General features: G+C 45.9%; 1 protein-coding gene across 2 annotated transcripts in view; it reads right to left on the bottom strand.

The window, feature by feature from the left end:
* usp4 (ubiquitin specific peptidase 4 (proto-oncogene)) overlaps positions 1–26,017 on the bottom strand; it is a gene marked incomplete at its 5' end in the record, with an annotated part of 114,958 nt that overhangs the window by 54,408 nt on the left and 34,533 nt on the right. For both annotated transcript variants that reach the window (XM_084317440.1, XM_084317439.1), the window contains 6 exons: positions 1,543–1,637; positions 2,238–2,330; positions 14,959–15,183; positions 16,784–16,942; positions 17,647–17,820; positions 21,412–21,529. In XM_084317440.1, the coding sequence (XP_084173566.1) occupies positions 1,543–1,637; positions 2,238–2,330; positions 14,959–15,183; positions 16,784–16,942; positions 17,647–17,820; positions 21,412–21,529 (864 nt within the window). The remainder of the gene's footprint in view (positions 1–1,542; positions 1,638–2,237; positions 2,331–14,958; positions 15,184–16,783; positions 16,943–17,646; positions 17,821–21,411; positions 21,530–26,017) is intronic.

The raw sequence follows: 26,017 nt of genomic DNA on the forward strand, positions 1-26,017 counted from the left end.
AACAAAACAACTAAACAAAAGCAAAACACAACTCAATTTACATGTTCGAAAAGGAGTAGGAAGACGTATACACTTATTTAATCCTACCCCTTTTCCACTACTCAAATGAGTGTACTATTTTAAAACATAAAAAAGATATATATGTTAATATATACTGTATATAATATATAATATTGCAGCGAGCGTTGTCTGCGTCTAGCTTTGTAAAGTGTAACAACACTGGCGACCGTTTTCGGCCTGCCATCGCCCCGACTGCTTTGTTGTTGAATCAAGTCAAATCCTAGGGAAGCGTTGATGTGAACGTGCGGCGACTTCATAGGTTTCGTTTCGCGGTAAACTAAACGTTGATGTCATCTGACCTCGTATCTGTACAGACAGCATCAACACACACACACACAGAGTAGGGGCTTCATCTAATCACAGTCCTGGACCCCATATCTACAGACGGCATCAACACAGAGTAGGGGCGTCTCATTAACACTTTGGATGCCACGCCCGAGATTTCTTGAATGCCCATCACGAGATTTCTCTGAGTTTTATTTAAAAAAAAATTATTAGCGATCTGAAATCATATTGCATCAAGCGAGCCTACCGTTGGATATCCAGTCACCCCAGGCTCTCAGATGTGAAAAAAACGCCCCTATCGTCTCCCAGATGGTAAATCACACTTTTGGATTGGACTCAATGAAAGTGAATGGGAGAACGGATTTCTGACTCCACATTTTACGTCTCACTGATGCAGCCGGGGTTACCAGAGTTCATTCTGGAGCCGCGGGGAATCATGTGTTCTACTGTATACACCGTTGATCAATACAATTATCGATTTTTTTCGAATGGTGATCAGGAATTGGAATATACCATTTGGATACCATCTGATGTCAGGTAAGGAATCTATGTTATCAGTCTTAGGATAATCAGACTCGTTTTCACGGATATATAAGCGTTTCCCCTATATGTGATATTGCTGTTTCACTGTAAAAGCCATCAGGAAATAAGAGCAGCGATTATCAGCGCGCGGCACGAGCGTGCGTGCGCACACATATACTATCGATCATCTAGCGTTTATTTGAAAACGATTCATAAATAGGCCGACAAATGACAACGTTCTGGAATATTCCAGTAAAAGGCGATTATCATAGAATGGGTAGTTTTTTCCGCAAAAACGAGTGATTTTCAAAATGCTATCAAACGGAAATAAAAAAAACAATCTGCTTTGACAATGTTGACTGGAAAATGAGTCTTTGATAAGCGACGGGCAGATTAGACACATAGCCATAATTTAAAACATAGATTAGGCGATATTAAGTTAACATTGGAGTGGGTTTGGGCATCAAGGGGGTAAAAAGGAAAAACACTGGCGTGGCATCCAAAGTGTTAAGAGTGTCTCAGGGAGGATAATAATTGTGTCTGGGACGGTACAAAGCAGATTTAGGGATGTCCGGGGACAGTAGATTAAAAACAGCCATATTTTATGGATTGGAGACGGTTGTAGTGAAACCCAACAACTGGGTCCAACATGGCGTCAGAAATGAGACGACTTACACAAAGATGTCGTCCTTCTCCATGATCTGGTTCAGGCCGTCGTCCCGTCGGTAGATCTTATGGAACCTGTGGTTATAAACATCTGCCACCACCATCTGAGAGACAAGTCACATGGTGTGGTTATAAACATCTGCAGAGACAAGTCACATGGTGTGGTTATAAACATCTGGAGACAAGTCACATGGTGTGGTTATAAACATCTGCAGAGACAAGTCACATGGTGTGATTATAAACATCTGGAGACAAGTCACATGGTGTGGTTATAAACATCTGCAGAGACAAGTCACATGTCAAAAGAAAATATAGAAACTCTCTTTATATGAAAATGACAAATTATGAGCATTGACATAATATGTTTCTGAAAGATATGATTATTACCGTACATAAGTAAACACCAACAGAGAGAATGACTAGTGGTTCGGAGTGGGTGAGTAATCAGGTTAAATTACGATTTAAACGGAGAGAAAAGAAACATCATTGTGCTCTCATTTAGTCTTGTAACTGCAGAGCACCCTTCCTGCACAGCCGCGGTGGTAAATCGTCACATTGTGTTCTCAAATCAATGAGTAATCGTAAATAAATTGTGATTTCAATATCAAATCAAAGATAATCGTGATTATGATTATTTTGTTGGGATGGTGATGGTGTATTATAATGGCCTTGGTTCTGCCGGCAGAGAGGGGTTGTGTTCTTACGTTCTCCGGAGGGATGCCACACAGCGGGGCCAAGGCGCTGCAGAGGTCCGACAGCAGCAGGTCCGTTCCCAGCTTGGGCACGACCACTCGGTACTGCAGGGGAGAGAGAGAGGGGCACCGTGAGCTTCAGTCACTTTACCACCACTGGAGAATCCAGGACAAAGACGGCTCTGTTGCCAGGAGCTGAAGTAACACTGTTGATATTTGGCCCGTGGTCCACCCAGCAGAACACAGAACAGTCAACGGCAAGAATCCAAAGAGGTACGAACAGCTTTACAAGGTTGTGCGTCATTCGCCTCGATAGCCTCAATTCAATTTAAGCGACACAACATTCAGATGTACACAATTGAACACCGAAAAACAAACTGGACGACTGATGTTGGCCCATTAACTCATCAAATTAATCTCAAACCAACAAAAATGGATCACAAAGATCGATCATATAATTACAAATTAAGCTTCTTTGTCTGAGAAAAAAAACACTCGCAATTAAATCCTGAGAAACACTACCCCCCCCAGAGGCTGTTGAATAAAGCTATGTATTGGTCAAATATAAGTGTGGTCTTTGTATTATAAAGCCTCAAGAGATCCGAGCCTCGTATATATATCAAGTGTCTCGTAGCATTAGAGCCGTTCTAAAAAATCACTTTAACCTTTCAGATTGCAACGAATGCCGATGGTTAGTGTTACAAAGGATCAGATTAAACCGAATATATATATTTATTGATTGATATATATTGCATAGTATTTGTATATCGTTTGATATCCCTTGTATATTCCTTGTACATATACACGGAATATCCCTTTAGCCTAGTACAGACCATAATATTTCATTCTCCTATTGGACAGCGGTCCACAGGCGCCATGGCCATACCTTCAATGTCGGGTTCAAAGTCACCGCCGGGGACATGCCTGGACATGAACGGTACTGCGCAAGGATATGAGACAGGAATAAAGCTGGTACTAGTTTATTCACCTAAGCGTATAAATACGGCGCAGGTGAATACAGAAGCACTTAGTCAGAAGTCTTAGTAACTAAAGTTGAAGCCTCACCCACGATACGACGTGCGGTGAAGTATGGCCTGTTTGGCCCCAAATAGAGCATTGAGACCGCGTGCGAATTAATAACTGAAGTGTCAGAGTTTAACGCTGTACCGTCGAGTTCGACCTATTCTATTAAGTCAGTAATAGTCTATTTGTGTATAGTGTATCGTGCGGCTAAAGTTCTACAGTGACCAGCATCACCAACGTTTCCTCGTATCAGCTAGAGTGCTTATCCAGGCTAGGCTGCTTACCATGGCGCTTTCACCCGAGGGGCCCTAGACGAGGACCGTGTGGATTATGTACACTGGATAACCTACCGACGACTGCATAGCCCTTTTCGGCTGGATTATATTTGCTTTTGGTCCTGTAATTAATGGAGCGGAGAATCGCCGACACCCACAAGTGTGTGGGATTTAACCTGTGAGGAGCCACGTCGAGTCTGCCTCTCAGAAGTCTGAGGCCGGCTAGCTTTCTTCCATGTGGAGCTACATGCTACGGAGAACAGCTGTATTTGTCTGTGGATCAAGATCTTATTGCACCGTCTCCTGTACTCGGAGTCTCCTTATCATCGTTGACCCAGACTCTACTACCGACAGATCCTCTACCCTTGCTGGCTTACAACCGGGGGGACCCTACCAGTATCTCCCGCTATATTACTAGTGTACCATAGATATAATTCCCTAAGATTCAGGTTGTATGATTATCTCCTGCGTAATATGAGAATGGACATTCGTTATTGATTTGCCTACGCACATTCCTTTGCCTTATAAGCGCATTCAAAGTGAAGTAAAGTAAAGTATATTATGTACCTTTTGCTGCTAATAAATACTTAAATACAGCTTTGTGTGGAACCGAGTCATTGTGGGGAAGTGTTCATCATTAGATACCTGTGTACTGTATGGCCAGTAGGAATGTACATAAGACGGTAGTGGTTTAATGATACCATACTTATCAATACAGTCAGGGAATTGTACCCCTCACTCGACCCACTACAAGAAGGGACGAGCACCCCGGAGATGGATCTCCTTGACTCGCCACAGGAGAACGGATCTCCAACGAGTACTACCAGGAGCGGATCACCTCAACCAGCGTCTTCCCCCAGCGAGGCGGACAAGATGCTGGCACAGGCCTTCCTCGCCAGCCTGGCAGCCTCAACCGAGCGCGATCGACTCCAAGCACAGACGCTTAGGGAGCGCGAACATTCTTCCATGGAAAGAGAACGCCTTCAAGCGCAGCAACGGAGTGACGAAGACCGTATACGTCTAGAGATTAGACGCCTTCAGACGGAAGAGAATATGGGAAGAGACCGGGCCGAAGCCCAGCGCGCCGCCGCCGAAGCCCAGCGCGCCGCTGCCGGTGCCCAAAGAGAAGCAGAGCGCGACCTCGCTCTCACCAAGCGCGAAGCCGAGCGCGACCGATTACAAGCGCAGATAATGGAGCAGCTGATTACCAGGGCAACCCCCCCTCCCTCCGCACGGGGCTCCAGGGCCTCGTCAAGACAAGGGTCAAGGGCACCCTCCCCTACCCGATCAAGCGACCCTGAGCCCGACCACCAGAGAGAGCCTATACCCCTCTCTGAACCCCTTCCCCGACCGGTCCAAGCGAGACCCAGCTACAGGGAAGAAACGGTCTATACCGCGGAGAGGCTAAATAGACGACTACAGGATCTAGATGACCTGCCAGAGGAAGAAGAAGAGGGAGAGGAGGAGAGTCAAGCCCAACAGCAGCACAGTACTCCACAGGACCAGGAGGTCCAGTACAGCCCAGGCTTTACCCCCGCGGCTCTGCGCTACAGACCCCCGACTCAATTCACGGGTGAGCTTGACGCACGACCAGCCCGGAGGAACAGCACCTGGGTACGCGGGCCATGGTACCCAGCAGGTACCAGCCCACCAAGACACGTAAGAGGAGACTCGCCTAGGAGGCCTCTCTTCCAACGCTCACCGATGTGCCAGCCATCCATGGCATCGTACATTGGCACACCGACGTTCCCGGACTTCACACATGAGAACAGAGCACAGTACACAGAGCTACGAATGTGCTTAGAGACAATGATGTCCGATGTGGCTGATGAACCGTACAGATATGCTATCCTACTGGAGCACCTCAAGGTGCCCCGAGCGCACAATATAGCGCTGGCATATGCCACCTCTACTACCCCATACACCGCGGCTCTAGCAGCACTCGACCAAAGATATGGACGCATATGGGACTACGTAATACAGGAGATAGGGCATATTGACCGTCTACCCCCAGCCACAGACAATCGCTCACTGGATGACCTGTCTATCAGGGTACAATCCCTGGTAGGGATGCTGGGGGCGCAAAAGGAAAAGGGTATGCACTTACTGTACGCGAACGCTAATGTCGAGAGGATTTTAGAGAAGCTTCCGCCCGCCCGACAAGAGCGCTTCAGGCGGCAAGGAGACCACCGTGATCCTAACGGTCCCGAGCCATCCCTCCTAGACCTAGCCGACTTCCTGGCGAGAGAAGTCAACAGCCTACGGTTGGATACGTTCATGCGGAGCACACCAAGCTCCAGAGGGACCTAGGAGAGCAAACGATGGCCGCAGATTGGTGACCGTCATGCACCAATCAGAATCAGTACCGAGCAACAAGAACCACAGTACCCCCTCGATGAAAGAGAAGTGGAAGATGGTGTGCCCGTACTGCGAAAAGGAACACTGGCTGTCACACTGTGACACGTTCAAGAAGATGACCACCGACGAGGTGAGTCAATGGATAAAGTCCAACCGACGCCGTTACCGATGTGCGCGCAGTCACATGGCAGCTGATTGCCGCTTAAAGAAGAGGTGTAGTCGGTGTGACGGAGCCCACTTAGACGTCCTACACGACAGTAACAGAAGAAAGCCTGCACCCTCAAGCAGCACAAAGGCAAGTGATATGTACATTGACCCCGCCAGCAGCGGGGGCGCCCGGGTGCTCCTAAAGGTGGTCCGCGTAACATTGAGTTACCTAGACAAGGTCATGGACACTTACGCCGTCCTTGACGACGGGTCAGAGAAGACCCTTCTCCTCGCGTCCGCTGCGGCCCAGCTGGGGCTGCGGGGGAGCGAAGACCAGATGACGATTCGGACAATAAGAAGAGATCTAAAGACGATAAAGGGCGAGAATGTCTCCTTCACTATCGCAGCAAGCGGGCAGCCAGAGAGACGGTATAGGATCACTAACGCTTTCACCAGCCAAGAAATAGGCCTGTCGCAGTACACCTACCCCATCGCCAAGCTGATGGATAAATATGTGCACCTGCGTCAACTACCTATACCGCTCATAGACGGTGCCACCCCGACCCTGCTGATAGGCTCCGACCATGCAGACCTCATCGTCCCGATGGACCGGGTCCACACAGGGCCCAGAGGCTGTCCTGCAGCAGTCGAGACCCGCCTAGGATGGACACTACAAGGCCCCCTCGCCAGGTCTCTTAACCGAACAGCAGCCACTAGCTGCCTCCACTCCAGAGTGACAGAAGACACCACCCTCCTACAGCATGTAGAGAGGCTATGGACACTAGAGACAATGCCCTTTAAGAACGAAAAGAAAGACATTCGTTCCAAGGAAGACATTTATGCTATAGCCCTCCTCGAGCGGGGGACAAAGAGAGTCAAAGTCAACGGAGTGATGACGCAACTCCACTCCTGAGGCGAGAGGGTATGCCTACCTTCCACGCCCCAAAAGAAGCGACGGAGCGGTATCTATTGAACACAGAGCGGCGCCTAGCCAGAGACCCCGCTCAAGAGACTGTGTACCGCACTGAGATTGACAAGCTAATCACAGCGGGACACAAAGAAAATTGACATTAAAGAGGCCGATCAGACGACCGAATCATGGTACGTGCCGCACCACAAAGTCCACCACAACGGCAAGGATCGTATTGTGTTCAACTGCAGCTACCAGATCGGATCACAAAATCTGAATAAAGAGCTCTTGCCCGGCCCAACACTCGGCCCCTCTCTACTAGGCGTGTTACTACGTTTCCGCCAAGACAAGGTGGCCATCAGCGGCGACATCAAAGGGATGTTCCTGCAGGTGAGACTAGTGGAGGAGGACAAGCCCCTGCTGCAGTTCCTATGGAGAGAGAGGATCGGGGATGAGCAACCAGCCATCTATCAATGGGAAGTCCTCCCTTTCGGAACCACATGCAGCCCATGCTGTGCTACGTTTGCACTGCAAAAACACGTCGCAGAGGACCCAGCAGCTGATGAAGAGGTCCGACAAAGTGTAGGAAATAGTTTCTACGTGGACAACTGTCTGCAAAGCGTCTCGACGCCAGAAGAAGCCGAGGCCCTTCTACTCAAGCTCCGCGCCTCCCTGATCAAAGGCGGCTTTGATCTCAGGCAGTGGGCCAGCAGCGACCCTCAAGTATTGCGCAGCCTCTCCCGAGGACAAGGCAGCAAGCAGCGAGACCTGGATGGCGACCATCCCAGGAGAAGCCCAAGAAATGACATTAGGACTAGTCTGGCGCTTCAAAACAGACTCGCTCCATTATAAACACACACCCCTGACCAAGGAGCAGGGAAGGTCGACTGCACTACCGACCACAAGACGGAGTGTATACAGAACACTCGCCAGACAATATGACCCGTTGGGATGTATTCTACCTTACACCACCAGGGCAAAGATGATTGTAAGAGCGTTATGGGACAAGGACCAGGGCTGGGACGACCCCATACCCGAACACCTTGCCTCCACATGGAGTGGGAGACAGAACTCAGCTCACTCCCAGGTGTCAACATACGCCGCAGCTACTTCCCACCCACAGTGAGGCCGGAGACGTGCCAGATGGACCTGCACGTCTTCAGCGACGCCTCCGAAGTAGCCTACGGTTCGGTGGCCTACTTGCGTGCCCGAGAGGAGGGAGGAGAAATACATACTGCTTTCATCCTGGCTCGCTCAAGAATAGCCCCACGCAAGCAACAATCTATCCCGCGTCTAGAGCTCTGCGCAGCCCTAGCAGGAGCGCAACTCGCCACGTTAATCCAACGTGAACTCACCATCCCGGTGCAAAGAACAATCTTGTGGTCAGACTCCACGACAGTACTCACATGGATCCGGTCTGATTCGTGTAGATACAAGGTCTTCGTGGGAGTCAGAGTCACAGAGATCCAAGATTTAACAGAAGCCGCAAGCTGGAGGTATGTGGACACAAAACACAACCCAGCTGACGTCATCACCCGGGGAATGTCCCTGGATGACCTCACCCGTCACAATCTATACAGTGACGGGCCAGAGTTCCTCAAGCTCCCGGAAGAAGAGTGGCCTACACCCACCCCACGGGAAGCGAGTAAAGAGGAGGCAGAGAACAAGAAATCTATGTTCTGTGGATTGACCACACTCGTCTCCACAGACCCCGACATAGACGATTGCCTCACACTTGAGAGTGCGCAGCTAAAGACATTCCTGTGGCACCACCCAGAGGTTCAGCTCACTACTGACATTACTGCAGCTAACTACGAAGAAGCAGAACTTCTTCTCCTACAGCGAGCCCAGAGAGACTCGTTTCCTGATGAGCTAGACTGTCTACAGGGAGCAAAGCCCGTCCCGTCAGACAGCAGATTGCTCCACCTAGCCCCCGAGAGCGACGCCCATGGTCTCAGCAGAGTGGGTGGTCGTCTGCGGAGAGCTCCAGACTTACCGGATGACGTCAAGTACCCGATAGTCTTAAACAGCCGACACAAGGTCACAGAGCTGATCATAAAGAAATACGACGAGGATGTGCATCACGCCGGGGCAGAGAGAGTCTTCGCGGAGATCAGACGTCGTTATTGGATACTGCAAGGGAGAGAAGCAGTACGACATTTCCAGCGGACTTGTCTAGACTGTCGTAAATGGCGAGCACAGCCCAGTATACCCCGGATGGCTGACCTACCTTCCTGTCGCCTCCGACTCGGCGACAAGCCTTTTCACTCCACCGGTATGGACTGTTTCGGCCCGCTGTATGTAAAGAAAGGAAGAGGGACCGAGAAGCGGTGGGGTATTGTATTCAAATGCATGACCACCCGAGCGATGCACATAGAACTCCTTCCAACCATGAGCACAGACTCATTCCTTATGGCCTTCCGAAGATTCACATCGCGGAAAGGCAAACCGTCTATATTATTGTCTGATCACGGGACAAACTTCAAAGGCGGAGAAAGAGAGCTCAAGTTCAAGTTTCAAGTTTCTTTAATATTTGTCATACAGAAGTACAGAATACTTTTATACAAAATGCTTCTTACTGTTACGCTCCGGAGACTGTGCAAGACAAGATAAGTATGAAATAAAATAACATAGTAAAATTAGAAGTAAAAAAAATGAGGTCACAGTGTTCAGTTTAGACATATGTACAATGTTCGATGCAGAATAGACGTAGTTACCATACAATATACAATACTGTGCAGTGTACTAATATACAATACTATATAGTGCAAGGCAGAAATGGGACGAGGTGTAATTTAGGTACAATTCACAGTAGGTGTACGAGTTGTAGTGCAAATCCTTTATCAATAAATATAAAGTGTAAAGTGTGTTTGTGTGATCTAAAGTGTGGAGAGTGGGTGCTGCAGTGTGTTGTTTGTTTGAGTGAGTGTGTGCGTGTGGGTGTGTGTGCTGTGTGCATTTGATGGTTGTTGCATAGTGTTTATTGTTCGTTTAGCAGCCTGATGGCCTGGGGATAGAAGCTTCTTCTGAGTCTTTCTGTGTTCGCCTTAAGACTCCGGTATCGCTTGCCTGACCGCAGCAGTTCAAAGAGGCAGTTGTTCGGGTGGCTCGAGTCCTTAATAATTCTCTTAGCCTTCCCCTTGCACCGCTTGTTGTAAATGTTCTGGAGGGTGGGAAGCCCCCCTCCAATTGTGCGTTCGGCTGAACGTGTCACTCTTTGTAGTCTGCTACGGTCTTGTGCAGTGCTATTCCCTATGACAGCTGAGAGAGAGCTTCCAAGCTATGGGCCCAGAACTTAAGACCCACCTCGCTCCATACCAGATTGACTTCCAGTTTAATCCCCCGAATGCACCTCACTTCGGTGGAACTTGGGAACGAGAAGTACGTTCAATAAAGACAGCCCTGTACGCCGTGCTTGGGGCCCAGACCGTGGCGGAAGAAGTCCTGATGACAGTCCTCACGGAGATCGAGGGAGTATTGAACTCAAAGCCCCTCGGTTACGTCTCAAGTGATGTAGCAGATGTCGACCCAGTCACCCCTAACACACTCTTGATGGGTCGGCTGGACCCCGCGCTACCACAGACAGTGTACAGGCCTGAAGAAGCGAACGGCCGAAGAATGTGGAGGTACAGTCAAGTATTGGCTGACAAGTTTTGGAACAGCTTCCTACTCCACTATCTACCGTCTCTACAGACCCGCCAGAAATGGGTGAAAGAGAGAGACAATTTGACAGAAGGAACAGTCGTCATGATTATCGACCAGTCACTACCCAGAGCTATGTGGCCGGCTGGCCGCGTAAGCAAAGTGATCACTGGTGCCGACGGAAAGGTCAGAGCGGCCGAAGTGCTCGTCCAAGGGCGGATCTACACCCGACCCGTGGCGAGGCTAATAGAGTTGCCAAGGCTCCCCGATACCATTGATGACGACCATGACCCCATGACTTTGTGAACTGCCCTACCCTCACAACAGACATTGAGTAGTGGACAGTGCGGTTAATCTGTCTCTGCTTAGCTAATTAGGTGGGACTAATTAGGAGGCGGCTGTTACAAAGGATCAGATTAAACCGAATATATATATTTATTGATTGATATATATTGCATAGTATTTGTATATCGTTTGATATCCCTTGTATATTCCTTGTACATATACACGGAATATCCCTTTAGCCTAGTACAGACCATAATATTTCATTCTCCTATTGGACAGCGGTCCACAGGCGCCATGGCCATACCTTCAATGTCGGGTTCAAAGTCACCGCCGGGGACATGCCTGGACATGAACGGTACTGCGCAAGGATATGAGACAGGAATAAAGCTGGTACTAGTTTATTCACCTAAGCGTATAAATACGGCGCAGGTGAATACAGAAGCACTTAGTCAGAAGTCTTAGTAACTAAAGTTGAAGCCTCACCCACGATACGACGTGCTGTGAAGTATGGCCTGTTTGGCCCCAAATAGAGCATTGAGACCGCGTGCGAATTAATAACTGAAGTGTCAGAGTTTAACGCTGTACCGTCGAGTTCGACCTATTCTATTAAGTCAGTAATAGTCTATTTGTGTATAGTGTATCGTGCGGCTAAAGTTCTACAGTGACCAGCATCACCAACGTTTCCTCGTATCAGCTAGAGTGCTTATCCAGGCTAGGCTGCTTACCATGGCGCTTTCACCCGAGGGGCCCTAGACGAGGACCATGTGGATTATGTACACTGGATAACCTACCGACGACTGCATAGCCCTTTTCGGCTGGATTATATTTGCTTTTGGTCCTGTAATTAATGGAGCGGAGAATCACCGACACCCACAAGTGTGTGGGATTTAACCTGTGAGGAGCCACGTCGAGTCTGCCTCTCAGAAGTCTGAGGCCGGCTAGCTTTCTTCCATGTGGAGCTACATGCTACGGAGAACAGCTGTATTCTTCTGTGGATCAAGATCTTATTGCACCGTCTCCTGTACTCGGAGTCTCCTTATCATCGTTGACCCAGACTCTACTACCGACAGATCCTCTACCCTTGCTGGCTTACAACCGGGGGGACCCTACCAGTATCTCCCGCTATATTACTAGTGTACCATAGATATAATTCCCTAAGATTCAGGTTGTATGATTATCTCCTGCGTAATATGAGAATGGACATTCGTTATTGATTTGCCTACGCACATTCCTTTGCCTTATAAGCGCATCCAAAGTGAAGTAAAGTAAAGTATATTATGTACCTTTTGCTGCTAATAAATACTTAAATACAGCTTTGTGTGGAACAGAGTCATTGTGGGGAAGTGTTCATCATTAGATACCTGTGTACTGTATGGCCAGTAGGAATGTACATAAGACGGTAGTGGTTTAATGATACCATACTTATCAATACAGTCAGGGAATTGTACCCCTCAGTTACAGTTAGAGTACCTGGCCGGTAATCCCACATCAGCAGCCCTGCACTGTGAAGCACATCACGCCTGTTAGGACACCGTGTGTCTCCTGTATGATGTACATCACGTCTGTTAGGACACCGTGTGTCTCAGGGCTGTATGATGTACATCACGTCTGTTAGGACACCGTGTGTCTCAGGGCTGTATGATGTACATCACGTCTGTTAGGACACCGTGTGTCTCCTGTATGATGTACATCACGTCTGTTAGGACACCGTGTGTCTCAGGGCGAGGAGGGGTCACCATCATTATATTATTATCAGGAGATGAATCAATGCGGTGCACATTCAGCGTGATGTTAATGTTAAGATGGCAGGAGCCGTCTGCCAACAGATGCTTTCACAACATGGAGAGTCCTGTGACCAGTTAGTAGATACGTCTACTACTACTTTTAATAAATTTTTGACCGCAGCAATATGCACATATGTTCTACGTTATATGCGTAAATGTGCCTAAAGTCAAGACTCGACCGTACTGAACCGTAAAAATTATTTAGGAGCACATGTGACAGTTCGGTGACCTAAACTAACGTTAGCTGCTAATGTCAACCAAGCTGGTCCCAGAGGGGTTTATTTCTCCTACAGTGAAGAACCAAGCTGGTTTATTTCTCCTACAGTGAAGAACCAAGCTGGTTCATTTCTCCTACAGTGAAGAACCAAGCTGGTTTATTTCTCCTACAGTGAAGAACCAAGCTGGTTTATTTCTCCTACAGTGAAGAACCAAGCTGGTTTATTTCTCCTACAGTGAGGAACCAAGCTGGTTTATTTCTCCTACAGTGAAGAACCAAGCTGGTTTATTTCTCCTACAGTGAGGAACCAAGCTGGTTTATTTCTCCTACAGTGAGGAACCAAGCTGGTTTATTTCTCCTACAGTGAGGAACCAAGCTGGTTTATTTCTCCTACAGTGAAGAACCAAGCTGGTTTATTTCTCCTACAGTGAGGAACCAAGCTGGTTTATTTCTCCTACAGTGAGGAACCAAGCTGGTTTATTTCTCCTACAGTGAGGAACCAAGCTGGTTCATTTCTCCTACAGTGAAGAACCAAGCTGGTTTATTTCTCCTACAGTGAAGAACCAAGCTGGTTTATTTCTCCTACAGTGAAGAACCAAGCTGGTTTATTTCTCCTACAGTGAGAGCGAGTCTCTCTCTCTCTCATAGGATTAAAAATGATGGTTCCAAGTAGGGGTGGACGGTATGGTCTAAAATTTATATCACGGTATAATTTGAAGCATAGACGGTAACGGTATATATCACGGTATCAGTGTTTCTGTTAGAATAATTTTTTTTGCCTGATAGGCAGGCTATATAAAGAATGACATCCTCAAGGCATGTAGATTTATAATATTTTAACTTAAAACTAGGCTACTTTTGCGTATAAAGTCATTATATTCCATATAAAATAAGTCCCGAGTCGAGACTCCTGCTCCCATTGCAAACAGCGGGCTGGATTTAGCTAGAAGCATATGTAGCTGCAGAGCCGCAGAGCCAGTGGCTCTTTCAGGTCATTCATTTCAGCCATTGGCAATTCAGCCGTTGGGTGGGGGGGGCGCTGTTTGACGGGCCTGTGACCAGACCTGAAAGAGCCCCTGGCTCTGCGGCTCTGCAGCTGCATGCTATTAGCAAATCCACTGCTGCACGCCGTCCTCCCGGCTCCCGCTGCAGCCGTCGTTATCATAACACTACACACATATCGTAATGTTTACAGCAAACTGTAGTTGATCACCAGGTATGTTTTATTAACGTAGAATAATTCATATAAGAAAAACGATAGGGAAATATCTTACCTTTCTCCACTGGTTAAAAATGCCAGGAACTGAAATTGAAACTTGCTGTGCGCCGCGGTGATATGTGTTTATTATGAAATGACAATTGCGTGTTGACACGCCCACTGCGCGAAGCCTCCTAAATAACTTTTTCCAGTTTGCACATATCTATTATCTATGACTAATTCCATCTATTTTTAGGGGCAAATGCGATTGAAATAGTCGCGCTGTGGTTACATGACATCATTGCTATTTTAGAGCTGCTCTACTGGTTAAACGGTATAGTCAAAATCCATACCGTAGAGCAAATTAATACCGTTTATACCGTATACCGTTTATACCGTCCACCCCTAGTTCCAAGGTCCGTTTGAAAAACCCTGCCGAAGTTCGAATCCTAAAAACTTGGCTTGGAGGACAGCTATATTGTGTATACTGTTTACTTTTACTCATATATATATATTCAGATACAAAATAAATTATTTATTGTAACATAATATAACCGATGGGGCATACAGACCCCCATCAGGACTTTTGTTTACACAGTTTATTTTTATATTCAGATAATTTTATTGCCTATATTTATGTCTTTCTACCATTACCCTGTCCATACCTGTACCTCCCCTCCCCCCTCCTGCTATGACGCCCATTAAAGGAATAATCTCATTTTACATGCTGGCTCTGCTCCGAATGGCGTCTCACCTGTGTGGGTCTGGACTGAGGGTCTCACCTGTGTGGGTCTGGACTGAGGGTCTCACCTGTGTGGGTCTGGACTGAGGGTCTCACCTGTGTGGGTCTGGACTGAGGGTCTCACCTGTGTGGGTTTGGACTGAGGGTCTCACCTGTGTGGGTTTGGACTGAGGGTCCGAGCGGACCAGGAACAGCTCCATGGTGCGGTGCTTCTTCATGGGCAGAGGCAGGGTGAGGTAGCAGAAGGGGTCAAAGGTGACAGAGACCTTGGCGCACTCGGGGCACACCAGGGTGGACTTGAACAGGCCGTGGAAGATGTCCACGATGATGGAGTCATTACGCAAGCGATGGTTCCTCCATGCCTCCTTAGCTACAATCTGTGAGCAGAGGACAAGAGAAGGAGAGGACAGTGACACCAGAGGACAAGAGAAGGAGAGGACAGTGACACCAGAGGACAAGAGAAGGAGAGGACAGTGACAACAGAGGACAAGAAAAGGAGAGGACAGTGAGACCAGAGGACAACAGAAGGAGAGGACAGTTCATCTGGATCTGCGGTTGCGATTATTGTGGACAATAGAAGAGATTTTTCAGACCCAGCTTCTATCACGCATGATGACACATAATATCGATAATCTAGCGTTTATTTGAAAACGTTTCATAAATCAAGCGACAAATGGCACGATTTCTAAGGAAATACATTGAAGCTCGATTTGCTGGAGTTTATTGAGATGAGACAGAACGCCCCCTAGAAATATATTCATATTCATCACAGTATAAAACGGAAATGTATGTATGAAAAAATTATCCGTTTCGTGCATGTTGACTAGAAGCAACTAACTGACGATCACCGTGTTATCTATTGCTATTATATTTTATATATTTTAAGCACTCGCAAGTAAGTCCTATCCTACGAACAATGAATGAACACTACACAACAACAACCACCAAACGCACATAGCACACACATCCACACGCACACACTCACTTTAAACAAACACACTGTAGCACCCACTCCACACACTTTATAGCACACACCCACTTTAAACAAACACACTGTAGCACCCACTCCCCACACTTTATATTTATGGATGAAGGATTGCACTACAACTCGTACACCTTACTGTAAATTGTACCTAAAATTGTACCTCATCCCATTTCTGCTTTGCACTAGATAGTACTGTACATTAGTACACTGCATAGTATTGTGTATTGTATATTATATGGTAACTCAGAACATTGTACATATGTCTATACCGAACACTGTGACCTCATTTTCTTCTTCTAAATTCATGCTATATTATGTTATTATGTTATTTGATACTATCTTGTCTAGCACAGTCTCTGGAGCGTAACAGTAAGAAGCATTTTGTATGAAAGTATTCTGTACTTCTGTATGACAACTATTAAAGAACTTGAACTTGAACTTGAACTCCTACATTGGATAAAGCACTGGCGCTGAAGAGCCATCAGCGCCCTCTGCTGTTGGCCCACAATGAGTTAACAGATTTTTTTTTATTACATTTTAAACAATTAATCACGTTACCCTTTTTGACCCCATCAGCGACCCATAGTTACTTTGACTAGCGGTTAACCCCAGGTGGCTGGTGACCTGCGGTTACCTTCCTGAACCACATGTTAGAGAGCCGTGTTGACGAGAGGGAGCCGTCGTTTCTTCACTAAATGGATTTACCAAACCAACGTTATTGAACACTGCGGTGACCAGTAAGTACATACTACGTACGTACGCCTAACTTTTCCTAACCATTTTATTGACTGCAACATGTGCTACGTTATGTGCGCAAATATAACGTGACGCATATGCAAATCAGTATTTTTTTGCGGTTATAGGCAGACATCGTGATTAAATGAATTGCGCAGCACTAATCCGATTCAGTTATTGTCACAACTTATTTTTTTATATGAATATGTACATATTCGGGGGGACAGCCCTAACTAGTGCGCGGCAGCGGGGTGTACCTCGTCCTGGCGGCCCTCTGCGTCCTTCACGGCCAGGTAGGGCTTCTTCTTGACGCGGTTCAGGTCTTCGTGGAGGCCGTCCATCAGGAAGGCCAGCAGCTCCTGGGAGTCCTGCTGCTGATACCCTGAGAACTGAGGTGCAAAGCGGCCCACCTGGGTCTGGAGACACGGACGCAACCAGGGAAGTGGGGAAGTGCGTTTAAAAAGATAAACTTGTCGTTTCACCAAAGTGCCGTACACATAAATGTCACTATAATAAAACACAAGTCAAAACATGGTAAAGAAAACAACACGAATACGACAAAGAGAACAAATACACAACATGGAACAGGGCAGGTGTGAATCTGACTATCTAGACCAGGGGTCTCAAACTCGCGCTGGATGATATTTTGCGGCCCCCTACTTGACATCAAAGTTAAAAAAAAAAAAAAAAAAAAAAAAAAATTTAATATGTTGCAGGACTTGTACAGCACTTTGTTCAACTTTGTCAGTGCTGTAAAGTTTAAACCTTTTTAAATCTTAGACAAACAAAACACTTTGCTTTCATGAAATATTGTAAAAGCCGCCATTTGAGGCTTTATAAAAGCAGCACAATGAACACAAATCTGTCAGTGCCGAGTCCGACCTCATCTTAAATAACAAACAGCATTGCTTGTTGTAGTTAACAAAGAGGGGCAGAGTTGATTTAAAAGAAATCATATATATATATATATATATATATATATATATATATATATATATATATTTTTTTTTCTTTTTTTAAATAATTGAATTTTATTTTCATATTCGAATCCCATCGAACAAAGCTGCGAATCTAATCTGCAGGTACTGTAGCTAGTAGCCTCGGGGTTGAGCCTGCTCACCTTGAAGGTGCGCGGGGCCACGTAGCTGCTGCGGCTGAGCCACATCTGCTTCACCAGGTCTGCGTAGGACTCCACGATCTCCCCGCGCATTCCCAGCGGATTCTCCCGGTTGATCTCTGCCTCGTACAGGTCGTCCAGGAAGTATTCTGTGAGCGGGGACGCGTTGCTCAGGCACTGTACAGGAAGTGGAGAGGGGCGTTAGTGCAGAGGGGATAGTTGAAACATTACTGTACAGGAAGTGGAGAGGGGCGTTAGTGCAGAGGGGATAGTTGAAACATTGCTGTACAGGAAGTGGAGAGGGGCGTTAGTGCAGAGGGGATAGTTGAAACATTGCTGTACAGGAAGTGGAGAGGGGCGTTAGTGCAGAGGGGATAGTTGAAACATTGCCGTGTGTGTGTGTGTGTGTGTGTGCGCGCAGGGTATCAGCCAATGAGAGCCGAGCTACGACTATCACGACTAGGGTTGTCATGATACCAACATTTTTGTTTCGATACTATACCGATATGAATTTCAATACTTTTCCTCAAAATCAGGGAAACACACTCGGATGTCATTATTGTTCTTTATTTTAAAACACAACAATGAACAATGACAAGAATAAATAAATTAAATTAAAAGCAATGGCATTCAAAATGCTGGAGAACTTTTTTTGCACTCAAAACAGTTTCTGTACAAGGTTTCTGAACCCAGCTTTCTCAACTGTATATATATATTGGAACTTGGTCCATACAGATGAACTCTGCGACTGCCCTGTTGAGCCTTTTATCATCTTTGGACTAATTCGCGTACTTATTATGCTGCTCAAAAAAAGCTGGGAGGTTAGGTTGCTTCTGAGTGGGGGGAGTCACTCTGTGAGCCAAATGCAGCAGACTTCTGTAGTTTAAAAAAATGCAAGGCGTAGAAAAAGTATGGTTGTATTATTATTATTATTATTATACATTTGTCATAGCAGAGGGCCTAATTAGTTTGATACCATAACCTAGAAAACATTTTGATGACTGATTTTATATATAGCCTATCATAACCTAGAACTAGGTTATGTCATATTGTAGGCTGTTTAACAAAAATAAAATTGATTTCCGTTGTCTTTATACAGTATGTATGAACCATTAAATGGGCAATTGTCAAATGTCTCTGTATAAATCACGTTTGTGACTAAGCTATAGAGATGCACATGTGCATCAATTAATTTCTGTTGTGGGTAGGCAACAGGGTAGAGCCATATGAAATCCGCGTTCACGGAATCGCGGACGGAATCGCGGAATTAACCAATAAAAATGGAATCAACTGCAAAACGTGGAATATTGCAGAATTTGGCCTAATCTGGACTGAAATTTCGTTTTTGGGTGGAACGTTTGGTGCACACGCGACCGGGGAGGCGGGGACGCTACAGCGTGTTACACACAACACAGCGGTGCTCAAGCGTCTGGCTGCTTCAGTGTTAACATCGTCAAGAAGCTAAAAAAATCCACAATAAGCCCTCAATTCAGAGCAGAACAGTATCCTAATGACTTTTATGCCTCCGGTGATAAGGTGTTTTGCTAATTCTGTCAACGTTCCGTGGACTGGACCCGCAAAAACACTTGCGACACTATTGTGATTAAATAGCTATAACGTTAGGACATGATAGCTTCTAGCTAAATCTAGTGCACCCATCCATTTGTTTAATGCCAACGATTGTCATTACACACTGTCCTTTATAAACTAAATACACTTAAATAGCTATGTAACGTTACAGTACATAGGACTATAGATGGAAATGATAGCTTCTTGCTAAATCTGGTGCAATCATCCATTTGTTTAATGCAAACGATTGTCATTATACACTGCCCTTTATAATCTAAATAAACTTAAATAGCTATGAAACGTTACAGTACATAGGACTATAGATGGAAATGATAGCTTCTTGCTAAATCTAGTGCACCCATCCATTTGTTTAATGCAAACGATTGTCATTATACACTGTCCTTTATAATCGAAATAAACTAAAGGTGCCTAAATTATGCATTACTATATTTCATTACAATATAATAGATATAGCTAGGTTACTGACATTGTCATTGTGATAATGTCAGTAGTAGCTAGCTGTATCTATTGTTTACACTTGAAATATGTATTTTTATTTTGTCACAATATTAATTGAAAAATATTGTGTAAAATTGAACTGTATTTCTGAGTTGCAGCACTTAAAAACATTAAATGGACTGTTATATCTTATTCAATTGTGGACATTTATTCATTCCCACTTATTAGACACTATTTCTGATGGTAAAATGAGCATAAAAAGCAAAATACAGAATTCTGAAATATTAAAACGGAAAAAATGGAATTTGGGAAAAAATTTAATGGAATTTGGAAAATAATAAAACGGATTTCATATGGCTCTACAACAGGGGATGCTGTGTTTCCTAGCTTTCAGCACGGCAATTTAGGCTATGTATAGCTTTTCAATTTATTTTCTATTCTTGCGAATAGCATTGTGGACATTTTCTAATGCTCGTATAAGGAACTGTAGTCACGAGAGCTAGCATAGCTCATCCAACGAATGTTGGCATCAATGGCATGACTACAGTACTGATAGGAGCTACTGTAGCATTAACGTAACGTTAGTTATCATACCATCGCAAAATTGCAGTGAGGATCTTTATTAACGTTAGCTAGCTAGCACATTTTGCATAGAATAAACTCGGCTAACGTTAGCTTATATAGCTAGCAAACTATAATTCTAGTTAAAGCTAGCTAGCTAACGTTAATCAATAAAGATCCTCACTGCGATTGCCGATGGTTATGATAACTAACGTTACGTTAATGCTAGCTCTCGTGACTACAGTTCCTTATACGAGCATTCGAAAATGTCCACAATGCTATTCGCAAGAATAGAAATCCCAATCTCTCCATCAGAGCTCTCTCTTCCGGTAAACTAGCGCAACGTCATCACTGACAGCAGCGCTGTGCTCCAATAGGAAGGCATTCGCATGCATAAATGAATAAATTAAAGGGAAAAAAAATTATGTTTTCCAACGCAGTATAGTATCATTTCGAACACTCTAGTACCGCGGTACTATACTAATACCGGTATACCGTGCAACCCTAATCACGACAACATACTCAAATACTCAATTGACCCGTCTCAAAACCCACCCGCTTTTCTTCATCCTCCAATCACAACTGTTGCTTTCCTCTGAAACTTTAAATTAACTTTATTTTTATTATTATTATTATTAGCCCCGAATATAAAAATATGAAAAATGAACGGTGTAAACTAAATAATTAACTCTGAATATAAAAATAGAGGAAAAATGTCAGTTTAGCTGGTCGTCCGTACTAATACACATTGGCCGTATTAGGGGGTGGGAAACTGATGGGTGGGGATCGGGCGTTGTGGACAGCGACTCCTACAGGTCGGTTGGTGCGCCTGCGCAGTAGAATCAGGAAGTGTCGGGGGCAGCGTGAGCCTCCCACGCGTTACTCCTCGCCACAGAGATCGAGCTGCGCAGGTGAAAAGATGCGACTGCTGTTACCTCAAGTACCGGAGGGGACTCGTGCTATGTATGACTTAGTCCACATTGCAGCCGGCTTGTGGGAGGCAAGAAACAGCGTCCGTATCAGGGGAGGGTTGAATTGGATGATACGAAATTGGGATGGGAGAAAATATAGAAAATGGGAGAAAAAGTGGACCAAAAAAATAAATAAATAGAGGAAAAATAAACCGGGTGTACAGGGACAAAGTAACCCACGTCACTTTCACTCGTCACGTCACGTTACCTGGAGGGCAGAGTTCATGAAGCAGGTGTTGCCCAGGTTGCTGAGGCCACAGAGGCCCGGCTGAGACTGGGACTCTCTGTAGTTGTAGGAGGAGCTGTAGGAATTGTAGCCGCCCAACCTGCTGGAAGACGAGAGGATTAGCCTCCAGGACAGAAGAACACTTTCGGCAACCAACATGTACTTCCGCGTTTCTCTGATTGGCCAGCGTTGGCCAGCGCTCTCCTGCGTGAATACCAGCCGCTCTACGCTCGTTCCCTACGCCGCGCATGAGGCTCCCCCCAGGTGCTCGTTTACAGAGCGTACTAATACGCTTGTTATGATACAGGAGCTAAATAGGAAGTACTTGAGGTCATAGTTAAATACGTGTGTTTTAATAAACAGTATAACTGTAAAAGTAATGTTGAATTGTCGTGTCGCGGCCCTAAACTAGACAAAGAGGTTTGAAAATACGAGCGTCTTGCGAGAGCGGCGGGGTTTGGCGTGTAATGACTAGCGATGAATATTATGTGTTTTAAATATGTTGCGACCGTCGGATTGTTGGTAAAAACGGAGGGATACTAGCTAAGGTGTGGGGGAGTTGGCGTATATAAGTTGATTGCTTTAAAAACGCCTTTTTTTTGCTTTTTTAGCTTAACGATAGCCATGCTAAAACGCTAGTACAACATTAGCACCTAACCTAACAAGCTTAACAAGTCAGCAATCTTTTTGTGAGACTAAACTCTCCGCTCTGTGGCAAATTGTGATGTCGGTTTTGTTTCATCAATAAATGAGGCAGAATACACAGTGACTGTATCCTTTTGTTTATTGCACTTGTTCCTGCTGCAAATGAAATCCAATGCGAGAGATTAAAGATGGCGGCTTTTTGTTTTTGTGGAGAGAGCCTCCAACGAGTGACGCGTCTCTCTTCTGACCAATCAGTGGTCTGCAGTGTTTCACGTGACTTTTCTTGTTACCGGTGTAGGGGGAAAATGAGCGTAGAGGGCTGGCCGATCGCTGGCCAATCAGAGAAAGGCGGAAGTACATGTTGGTTGCCGAAAGTGTTCACGCCTCCAGGACAGGAGAGGTGTCATTACTTAGCCTCCAGGACAGAAGGGGTGTCATTACTTAGCCTCCAGGACAGGCGTAAATGGTGCATTAATATACAATTTTTACTCCTCACATTCACCCTAGTGATGTGACGATTCATCGATTTGCATCGGTGCGCCGGCATACACGTTCACGATGCGAGTGCACCGGTGGAATAAGTCAGCATCGGCAAAATGTCAGGCTGAACTCGCGATGCATCTTGTTGTAGCGTCTTTGCATCGGTCAAAAACCGATGCATTCATATAATTTCCTCTCATCCACTTCTGTCAGCAGTGCACTGTGACTGCACACACACAGTAGATACTATTGCTTCGCTACTACAGAAGGCGAGAGCCGCGTCAGTTATCAACAAACAGTGGAAGTCGAGGAGACATGAATAGAATTGATCAACATGGCTAACGCCAGTTCGCCGTTCAGCTAACGCTAAACCCATCGTCAGGAAGGTAACTAACCACATCTCTCTCTCTCTCGCTCTCTCTCTCGCTCTCTCTCTCCCTCATATTTTTTAAGCCAAATATCACTTCAATCCTATTAAGTAGGGATGCCCCGATCACGTTTTTTTGCCACCGATACCGATCGTCGTGAGCCATATCGGCCGATACTGATCCGATACCGATCGTTTTTGATTAAAAAAAATTAAATTTTATTTTATATAATTTTTTTTTTATAAAATATATATATTATATAATTAGACTTGTACTTGTATTATCTGCGAGACATCGCCACCACGCAACAAGCTCCACTGTCTGTGTGTACTCTAGTAGCCTCCAGCTACGGCCAGGATTCTCCGGAGCTGCAGCTGGACCCTATACTCGAGTAGCCTGCAGCTACGGCCAGGATTCTCCGGAGCTGCAGCTGGACCCTATTGATCATATTCAACAACATGCCCTCAGCTCGAATACGCATCGAATGAGTGTTATAAAACATTGATATCAGGAGCTATCTGTGGCTACTGCTGGCCGGCTATATAACGTTGATACAGCGCCTCGGTGAACTATTTAGTTCAGTGGGACATTTCGTTTTGAACAGTGAGCTAACGTGAGCTAGCTGAGGTATCATACACGTCTCTACTAGACTTGCTGGAGCGTTTGTTGATGTCAGGAGCCATCAGTAGCTGGCCGGCTAGATACCGTTCGGTTAGACAATGCCTCATCATGTATTGGACTGGAAGTGAATGGTTGACTGGGTCATTTTGTAACGGTAGCTAACGTTAACTCAGGGAGACGCCGTCCTCCCGTCACACTAGACTAGACCCGTGTTTACATGGGCGCGGGAGGGGCTGGAGGGAGCAGACGAGGGAGCAGACGCTGCACCACTGTGTGGGAGTGAGTGCAGCTCCCGGTGTCTGAGACAGAACTCAGCGAATGAGATCGGTTTTGACGATCTGCGAAAATAAAGCATTATCACCGATCACCGATCGCATATTTATACTGATTATCGGCCGATAACGATCGGTGGCCGATCGATCGGGGCATCCCTACTATTAAGTTAGTTCAAGTTAGTTATTAATTTATATGTGCTATTTATGAGAGGGCTAACTTGTTGCAAAATAATAATGATAATAATAATAGCCTCATTAAAGGGGAACTATCTTATAAATGGCCTTTTTGAGTGTTTAGCATTGTTTCCTAGCTATGTGAACTTATATTAATATGATCTATGTCTCAAAATTCTCATATTGGCGCATTCTTCCAATTCTCCTCTCACAATATTCACCCTCACTGAACTGAGTCATTTGAAAATGTGATGATTTGTGATGTCAGAAAGACACCGCTGCATGATAATGGAGACGTGCAGGATGAGCTGCACACAGTGGCTGGACCTGGAGCCCACACAGCCTCTAGCTCAAAACGGCTCGAGATCTTGAGGTAGAAAAATGCTGTTTTTGAGGACTTGATTAGAAATACAAAACAATGAATAAAAAAAATATATATATTACAGAGGTGTTCCATAGACTCACAGGAATTGTGTAAAAGTGCCCAAATAGTGAAAGAAATAGTAAAATAGTTCCCCTTTAAAATACTATTGTTGCTTCGGTTGTTTTCAGCATTTTATGTGCATAATCTGTTATTTAGTTTGAAATGTTCGTTGAAATAAGTAGATTTTTCGTTTTAGTTTATTTTTTTTTTTTTTTGATCCACTTTTTCTCCCATTTTTCTATATTTTCTCCCATCCCAATTTCGTATCATCCAATTCAACCCTCCCCTGTCACGAACGCTGTTTCTTGCCTCCCACAAGCCGGCTGCAATGTGGACTAAGTCATACATAGCACAAGTCCCCTCCGGTACTTGAGGTAACAGCAGTCGCATCTTTTCACCTGCGCAGCTCGACCTCTTAGTGTCGAGGAGTAACGCGTGGGAGGCTCACGCTGCCCCCGACACTTCCTGATTCTACTGCGCAGGCGCACCAACCGACTTGTAGGAGTCGCTTGTTCACAACGTTCGATCCCCACCCTTCAGTTTTTCCCTCCCCGTAATACGGCCAATGTGTATTACTGCGGACGACCAGCCAAACTGAAAAACAATGTGGAGAGCTGGATTCGAACACGCGAATCCTAGCGTCTCCACACTGGTGGCGAGTGCCTTAGACCACTACACCACCTAGCCGCCCATTCGTTTTAGTTTATTTATTAAGTTAATATAAAACCATATAGTCACATTTTAGAATACAATAGAATAGAAATTTAGAATACAACTAGAAACACTGTCCTGGCCTGCTTCTAAGTTCAGTGGCCTGACAAAAAAAAATCTCACGGCCCTCCCGTGGCTGCTTTGGGAACCCCTGTCCTAGAGGAAGCAGCTCTTGCCTGTTGCCAGAGGAGGTGGTGCTGTTGTTCAGTGTGTGACCCCTGTCCTAGAGGGAGCAGCTCTTGCCTGGTGCCAGAGGAGGTGGTGCTGTTGTTCAGTGTGTGACCCCTGTCCTAGAGGAAGCAGCTCTTGCCTGTTGCCAGAGGAGGTGGTGCTGTTGTTCAGTGTGTGACCCCTGTCCTAGAGGGAGCAGCTCTTGCCTGTTGCCAGAGGACGTGGTGCTGTTGTTCAGTGTGTGACCCCTGTCCTAGAGGAAGCAGCTCTTGCCTGTTGCCAGAGGAGGTGGTGCTGTTGTTCAGTGTGTGACCCCTGTCCTAGAGGGAGCAGCTCTTGCCTGTTGCCAGAGGAGGTGGTGCTGTTGTTCAGTGTGTGACCCCTGTCCTAGAGGAAGCAGCTCTTGCCTGTTGCCAGAGGAGGTGGTGCTGTTGTTCAGTGTGTGACCCCTGTCCTAGAGGAAGCAGCTCTTGCCTGTTGCCAGAGGAGGTGGTGCTGTTGTTCAGTGTGTGACCCCTGTCCTAGAGGAAGCAGCTCTTGCCTGGTGCCAGAGGAGGTGGTGCTGTTGTTCAGTGTGTGACCCCTGTCCTAGAGGAAGCAGCTCTTGCCTGTTGCCAGAGGAGGTGGTGCTGTTGTTCAGTGTGTGACCCCTGTCCTAGAGGAAGCAGCTCTTGCCTGTTGCCAGAGGAGGTGGTGCTGTTGTTCAGTGTGTGACCCCT

This window comes from Notolepis coatsorum, assembly GCF_963971535.1.
Source record: "Notolepis coatsorum genome assembly, chromosome: 6".
Taxonomy (NCBI): Eukaryota; Metazoa; Chordata; class Actinopteri; order Aulopiformes; family Paralepididae; genus Notolepis; species Notolepis coatsorum.